The sequence below is a fragment of the Spinacia oleracea genome, chromosome 3 (assembly GCF_020520425.1).
Source record: "Spinacia oleracea cultivar Varoflay chromosome 3, BTI_SOV_V1, whole genome shotgun sequence".
Taxonomy (NCBI): Eukaryota; Viridiplantae; Streptophyta; class Magnoliopsida; order Caryophyllales; family Amaranthaceae; genus Spinacia; species Spinacia oleracea.
The window spans coordinates 10,078,417-10,086,660 of record NC_079489.1 but is presented as its reverse complement, the minus strand read 5'-3'; the positions used below and the strand labels follow the sequence as shown (position 1 = coordinate 10,086,660).

General features: G+C 35.4%; 1 protein-coding gene across 1 annotated transcript; it reads right to left on the bottom strand.

Annotated features, from left to right (window-relative positions):
* Nucleotides 1-848: 848 nt before the first annotated feature.
* Nucleotides 849-7,857, bottom strand: LOC110802003 (serine/threonine-protein phosphatase PP1 isozyme 2). The gene is made up of 4 exons (XM_022007430.2): nucleotides 7,212-7,857; nucleotides 1,769-2,328; nucleotides 1,458-1,676; nucleotides 849-1,221 (listed from the first exon to the last, which is right to left on the bottom strand). The coding sequence occupies exons 1-4, from the start codon at nucleotides 7,384-7,386 to the stop codon at nucleotides 1,198-1,200; spliced, it is 978 nt and encodes a 325-aa protein (XP_021863122.1). The 5' UTR covers nucleotides 7,387-7,857; the 3' UTR covers nucleotides 849-1,197.
* Nucleotides 7,858-8,244: the final 387 nt, after the last annotated feature.

The following is an 8,244-nucleotide window of genomic DNA, read 5'->3' as shown; positions in this document are numbered from 1 at the left end:
AATCTAAAATAAAATTTAATCGAAAAACACAAATCCAATATTAGAGCGCCACGTAGAAAATCTAATGGTTTCGACCAATAAAAAAATAATATTTTGAAATTATTTTTGAATTAAAAAAGTCGAGTGCCACGTAGATAAATAATTAGGTGTCACGTAGGTATTTTTATTAATTAATTACTAATATTACGCATATACAATTTCATCCAAAATTAAACACTCTAATAATTAAAAATTAATTATGAAATGAAATTTAATCCAAAATCAAAACTAATCTAATCTAATACGTAATATATAAAATATAGCAGTTATATTTTAACTTAACAATTTAATAGAATCCGTGCATCGCACAGTCTAAAATCTAATTTATATAAAATAGAACCTTTGATTCGTTTCTATGTATTACATTATTTCAAGAAATAGTGTTACCAACACAAACAGAGAATTATTTTTTGTTTAACCGTTTTGTAGGGAACTTGTTCTCTTTATTCTTTTGGGATCATAAAGAATCACAAAAAGCAATAACATAAACCAGATCAAAGCCCAAAACCAGATATCAACTCCAAAGTGTTGAACCAATTAATTAGTCTGAAGGTATCTAATAATATCTAGTTATCTAAACACTAACTACATAGTGGATGTCCATAAATATGGAGTTTAGCTATTATTAGCCGTATCAACATCATTTGACTCAGTTTGCGTTGAAGGTTGAACTTCCAGGCTATTTTTTTGCATCAACAACCATGAAAAAGACCTTCAAACAAATAGCTGGAAAAATCCTTACCAAAACCCGACATAGCAACATCCGAGCTCGAACTCAGTCTCGGATCACATTTTGGTGCTCAACACGATCACCAACAACAGAATAAGACATATACTTTATAAACATTTCCTCAAAATACAAAAATGACAGACATTAAAAAATAACAGTGATGGATTAGTTTGTATTGTATTGTACAACTATTTTATCATTACATAACTTTATCATGATTTGTATACCTTCATTCGCCGGTAACTTGGACAACCACCTATAAACAGATAGATAACTCAGTGCAGCCTTCCCAGTTCGCGCAGTTTTACTTTGACATAGTACAACGTTGAGGAGGGGCAGTTGCTGAACTTCTAACGCGTTGTTTTTTTTATGCTCTTCCCAAAAATGGAAACTTTCTACAAGTGACTTCTTCAAGATGCTTGTTCCTGTCATACTCTTCCCCCAAAGAAAGACTTGCAAACAAAATAAAATAATCCATGTTCAGATTACAATCATTTAACACATACATTTAACAAATTTGCAAAGCCGTAACAAATAGAAAAATGTAATGTGTGTACTGTGTAGTATAACATAACGCGCATAGCATTCTAGTACGCATTAATGGATGACCAAGTTCTATGACGAATAAGACTATGTAACACATTTTTAACAAGAAACATAACCATTTGAATGGCGATCAAAGGCATACCTTAACCTTAGTTGGAGCCCCAGTCTTGGAAGTGGTTGTGCTGCCAAAGCCGAACTTTGGCCTTTTATCTGCAGGCTTTAGTATTTGGAACGAACACATTAAAGTTTCATCAACACTCATCATAGCTCCAGCATTATCAAACTCGCCACAGTAATTAGGTGCTGAAAATATAGTAACAAGCTGCCTATTAGCAAAGAACTCGTATCCATCCTCAACAACCTGCAAATCAAATGTATGAATAATTATCATGATTCATGAGTAATTAAAATCGGTGTACATCAAGTTAAATGATTTGTTAAGAAGCTACGAACCTGGTGTGCACGACAGATAAGATCAAGATCCAGCTTCTGAAGGGCCTCTGTAACTTTATCAGGGCCGAAAGTATAAGAGACGCCTCTATCGTTCATTCCCCAACCTTGGATTTCATTACTAGGGTCGGACCAAAGTAGATCACACAACAAACCACTTTCTGGAACATCAGTTGGACGATGTAGATTTCGGATTTGGTCCAAATGACGCAAGTCAGGGGAAAGCCCTCCGTGCATGCACAGTATCCTTTCATCAATAAGAGCTGCCACGGGTATGCAGTTAAAAGCATCCGTAAAGACTTTCCAGAGCCTGACATTAAACCTTCGTTTACACTCGTCATAAAATCCATATATACGATTAACAGAAGCGCATTCATGGTTACCCCTTAAAAGAAAAAAGTTTTCAGGGTATTTTATTTTATATGCAAGGAGAAGACATATTGTTTCCAGACTCTGTTTCCCACGATCAACGTAGTCACCTAGGAACAAGTAATTTGATTTTGGGGGTAATCCACCATATTCAAAAAGCCTTAGGAGATCAGAATACTGTCCATGAATATCTCCTGTCCACATGAAAGATGAGAAATTAGAATATCGGTCTAGATAATATAAAAAACACTTGTTTCTTTTTTCAAATAATAGTTGGCAAAAACATAGCTTGAAAAATAGTTGCAAAATAATGGAGATGGTATTTCTACACATTTCAGCATTACAACTTCATGGAGCATGTATCATACTTTAGGAAATAACAATTGAAATAAACAGGATTTTAAATTGAAATTATGTATCTATGGCAAATGCAGATGCTTAAATGACTTCGGTGTCATGGTAAGGGTACACAACATGATTTTTACATTGACCATATACTTGTATCAGGCTTGCATTGACAAAAAGAAGATATGTGCCAGAACAATGAGAATACACCATTAAGACGCAATAAAAATCTGGAAAATTGGGAGTCCATGCTGGTAGGAATAGATGAGCATTGTTTTTCGAGTAACATATTGTGACTTTAACATGAAATATACCAAAAACAAGTAATCATAATATTGACTTAATCAAGGAACTCATCGATTCTCCACATAGTATCTGTTCCCAGTTCGATTTCAGAGTTCACCTGAAGCAAAAACCTGGAGAAGCTATAGATAGTAAACCCCTGACGATACGATTCAAGCTAAAACCCTCGATCTATAACTCCCTAGTTCCTAACTTTCTATTGGTCTAAGAGAAGGTCCAAAGTCCAAAATATCCGTCACATATTGCAGCAGTGTTATTTCACAATCAAAGTTCTCATTTCTTGGATTCATCTACTAATCTCCTCATACTCTTGCCCATATTAACTTCTTTTTTTACCTTGCCAGTGCAGTATCATACTTATCATGTACAATACTAAATCTATGGCCATCCTGTGAAAAATACGAGGGTCCATGCAGTCCTTTTTTGTCCATTATGGCATTATCTATAATTCTTCTGTCTCAGATACCAGAAATCTCAGTAACAATATGATGGGAGTATGGGAATATAAATCAAATCAAAAGCAGAAAAAAATTCAGAACTTGGGAAGTCAAAATTGCATCAATGAGTCTATGACTCAATGGCAGTCATGAGCACATAAATAGCTTTACAGATAATCACTCAACAGATTTCCACAGCTTGTTGAATTCTCCACTGATATAAATTTTTTTGGTAAAAATTGGGATTTAAAGTAAAATTATCTGTTTGGTAACTTAGGTATTAAGATTGCGAGAAGTCATACTTCAGAAACGAACATAGAATGCACTAGAACCACTTGGACCATAACTAGAAAAATTAGAAGGGGAGGCGGCCTTCCAGCTCAGAGAGGAATGTGTTTCCAGTAGAAAACAATTTTTGGACATTAAAGAACCTACCATCACAGCTGGAATAGCTGCTACTATTTGTGAAGTTGTAAATGTGTGACAGAAATCTGGATAAAGTTTTTAAAATAAGAAGTAGCTCACAGCAACACAGTATTAGCAAATTTCTCAGTTTTGTTAGCCATTTTTGGATGGTGTAGTGTTCCTCCAAAGAAGCAAAAGAAAAACTCCTCCACTCTTCTGAGGAACAGATATGTAAACAAAATATTTTGAAGTGTTGTAGTTACTACTCTCTCCGTTCCTTAATACTTGCCTCGCTTTCCTTATAAAGTCGTCCCTTAATACTCATCCTGTTTCTATAAATGGCATACATTTACTAAATATTATACTTCGTATCATTTCTCTCATTTACCATGAACCCACATATATTCCTCTTCCTAAAAATCATTAAAAAAATACAACTCACCCCTTTATTTGACACATTATCCACTAATTATATTAAAAAAAATACCCCACTATCAACTACCACCTACTACCTCCGTTTCTGAAATTTCTTTACGCTTTGGAAAATGCGCCCAAAGTATAAAAACTTTGACCGTAAATTCTCACTATTATATACATCAAAACATTACATGTAAGATCTTGTTAGGATTGGCCTCGGTATGTATTTTCAGAATATCAAATTTTTATAATTTTTAGACATACGAAATTGGATATATTAGTAGTTAAATATTGCATTGGAGTTCGTGCAAATAGTGACTGTAAAGATCTTTTTGAAACGGAGGTAGTAATAAACTAATAAGTCAATTAAATTGCCTAAAACTCTGTGCCAGTCAAACCAGGACGAGTATTAAAGGACGGAGAGAGTAGCAACTTTCATTATAATGATGAAGTGCTGCAGTTACTAGCAGTTTTCATTCTAATAATGAAGTACTTCCATTTCCTGGACATCACTATCGAAATTTCACTCGTTTGCTAGTGTGCTGTGCCTTGCGAGGCTTCCCAGTCTTCAAAGGTAAAGGAACTTCCCCAACCAGATGACTTAACTGCTACATCTGCTGACAATTGATTCTAAAAGATGCAAGGAGCAATGAGGCTGAAAGGATCCTCACATCTAAAGTTTTAGGTGGAAGGTGGAGGGACGGTGTCAGGAACTTTACACGCAAAGATTTCCTAAAGTGCTAATATGTGATTCCACAAACATATTATCAACTAAAGTACCATCATTTACTATTACATAAACAAATTAGGCTTTCCTCTACTTCACTCAACGAACTCAAACAAGAAAATGAGGGGACCTGAAGGGATGGAGTTTATTCTAGCGGCTTGCTTTGGTCAACCCAAGAGGTGCAGATGTCAGTGCTTTGACATGAAGTGTGCCAACTACTGTGGTCAATTAAATTAAACAACTGCTTTTCTGCCAGAAACAGGTAACTGAAGAAGATTAGTAAAGTGTTAGACCAACCTAAGACTGAGGCTATGAAACTAGTAGCAACAAGATTAGATGTCTATCACTCTATATACCAACCAGTCAGTCTTAGTATTCCTCTAAACCAAAGAGTCAAAATTTAGTGACAACCTTGTTTCCCAACTCTACCCCTAACATAAGTCACCAGAAGCCTTGATCAGTCTTTTTTAACACTTCACACAACTCCCATTGCCTTTATCAGTGAAAATATCTCCACAGCTCCTCCGCCCCTTATTATTTGACCCATGTACGAAAAGTGATTTATTAAGAGTTGACTGTGTGAAAATGAGAAGAAACAAAAGTGGTGGTACCAAATGTATTTTATGTGATAGTAAAGTAGTAGTCCCTATGATCATTTATGGTTATGTGGTAATCTTTTAGGGACGGAGAAACGGACAAAAATAGAAATTTGGCAAACAAAAAGGAAAAGAGGGAGTACATTACATGAACATAGGAAGGCTCTTGGAAAATCACAAGGGTCTGTAAGCACAGGAAAAAAAATATCAATCCATGCCCTATTTTTTTTTAAAACAGACACCATACATAGAGAATTTTGACAATTTTTGAAATGTCTACCTCCTTCTCTGAAGGTAAGAAATTGTGGACTGATAGAAAAAACTGCAATACACTGAATACAGAATGGTGGGAGCTCAAATCATATCAACATCAACTAGCACTACAAAAAAGAAAACGAAAGGTAGACCTAAAGCCTGAGCTGTCCGCTGTCTGCCATACATAGTCTACCATGTAGACATGAAACATCTTATAAACCCAAAGAAACGTAAAAACCACCATGAATTTTTTCTTTCAGAAAGTACCAAGTACTACTACATTATTGAGAGAGGGAAAATTGTGTTGTACCAAGATAAAAACAGGTTTCCTCCAAACCTGATAACAAGGTGTGTAGGTAGGTAGTTCAAGCACACCCTTTTTCTCTTTGTTTGGTTTAAAAAAAATCATATACCCAATTTTAAGAAAACAACTTATTCTAACATATATTAAATGGAAAAAAATGTCATTTCTCTGGAATTCAAATTGCACGGTTCATATTCAATTTATCAGAAGGAAAGGTTAGGGGGATAAAACCTGGCGGAGGTGTGTTTGAAACTTAAAAATCGGAGCTCTAATGTTATGGCCGACTAGGAGCAATGAAATGAAAAACGAAACAGATGAAACTTTCACTAATTTTCTCTCTTGACGGTCAATGTTCAAGCGCTAAGGTCTAAATGTACTAGTAATACATAGCCAACCAAAAAAATAAGTTGCTATCAAGAAAAGTCTCATAAATTATACAGTACTTAGTATGATTCTAACTATTCAAAGCACACTAATAGTAACATGGATCTCATACTTCACCTAACTATTCAAGGCAGCCTAATAATAGCATGGAGCTCATACTCATACTTCACCTATAAACAAACTATGCACTTATCTAACCCCTAAGCACAAACAAATCTTATTGTGAAATTGTTGTGTTTAGTCTATTTTTTGTTTGTGCACTCACTATCAACTAACTAAGCAAGGAAATTACTCGAAAATTTCAGGCTTCATTGTCAGTTTACAAGATTACAAGTAACACTTGACATGGTTAATTCAAAAACTAGTTTCATTCGTCAAAACTCAACCACCTCATTCAAGTGGTAGCACCCAAGTACCCCACTTTGTCTCAATTAATTATTTGAATTTGCAAACAGCCAAATAAAAAGTACCACTGTTCTAGGTCTCTGTAAGTTGACCTTTAATACAACAGTCAATTTGCAATCACAGTGTTCAAACAGAAAGCATAACCCCACCAAGTACACATACAGACATCCGCAAAACAATTATTTCTACCCTCCTGGGAAAAATGTTACCCAAGTACATGTGTCGGATCCTCAACCCTCCAACATGGACCAAAATAGCCGAGTTTGGGCAATTGGACCCGACCACACCGTACCCGTGAGTCGTTACCGACATGATTCCCACATGAGTACACCAGTAACATAGCCTAGAAATACAAACAGAATACAAGGAGGAGGGGGGCAACAGTTCCAAGATCACAATTTTACAAGTCTAACAATGAAATTCAACAAAACCCCACTTGAAATCACTGAAAACCCAGTAAAATTAACAATCAAACAGAACTAAAAGTTGAAAAAATTACCACAAATCTTGACAGGAGCTTCAATTTCCAAAAGATTAGGCTGTTTTAAGAAGATTTCCCTAGAAAAAAGGCAAAGTTGGCGGATCTCAGTCTCAGAAATCTGAACTTGTTTACCAGGTTTACCCTTAACATCAAGCAACCTAGTGATTATGCTATCAAGAACAGCAGACTCCATAAAATCAATTTGCTAAAGAGGAGAGAGGAAATAAAGATAGGGGAGAAACAAGGAATTTGATACTTTGATGTAATGATGCTTTTGTTGCGATGAAAGTGTGGTAAAGAACATAACTTTCCCAAAAAAGAGTCGGCAAAATTCAGGGGATTGTTACTTTAAAAGTTTTGAAGATTTGAAGAGGGGAAAAGGGAAGGAGGGAATGGATTCTGGGGTTTTGTTTTTGTTGAATTATTTAGGGGAATTTGTGTAGTGGGAAGAGACGCGGAAGAGAGTGATTGATTGGTGTCTGAAAGTGGGAAAGAAGGGCTGTTTTTTAAGGAGAAAGAATTTGGGGAAGGTATGAGCTTTAGCCTATTACTAGCAAAAATGCTAGCAAGTGGGGATGAGTTGACTCGGTCACTGTCTGGTTCGCGTTACTTCTTTTTCTTTAGGGAATGGCGGCGAGAACTGTAATTGTTCGGCCGCACCTTCTATGGAGGAGGTTCTCTAACCGGTAGAGATTACAAATGATATACTCCGTACTAAGGACAAAATAGTAATTTTAGGTGGTATACTAAGGGTTAAATGGTATAATACCCGTGCGATGCACGGTTTATAATCTTAATATAAATTTGTATAAAATCTAGTAGACAATTATCATTAAAATAAAGCTTATATATATTATCCTAATTAAAATAGTGACGGTAGTTTGTTATTACCCATTTCGTTGTCTTATTTATTAAAAAAATTAAAACGAATAAGGGTACATGGATAGAATTATTTGCATCTCCATTTATATTCATCACCTCTGTCAAGCAAGAAGGTACTACATCCACCCTTCACTTCGGTAGTTATACCCACTTAATATTTGCCTCATTT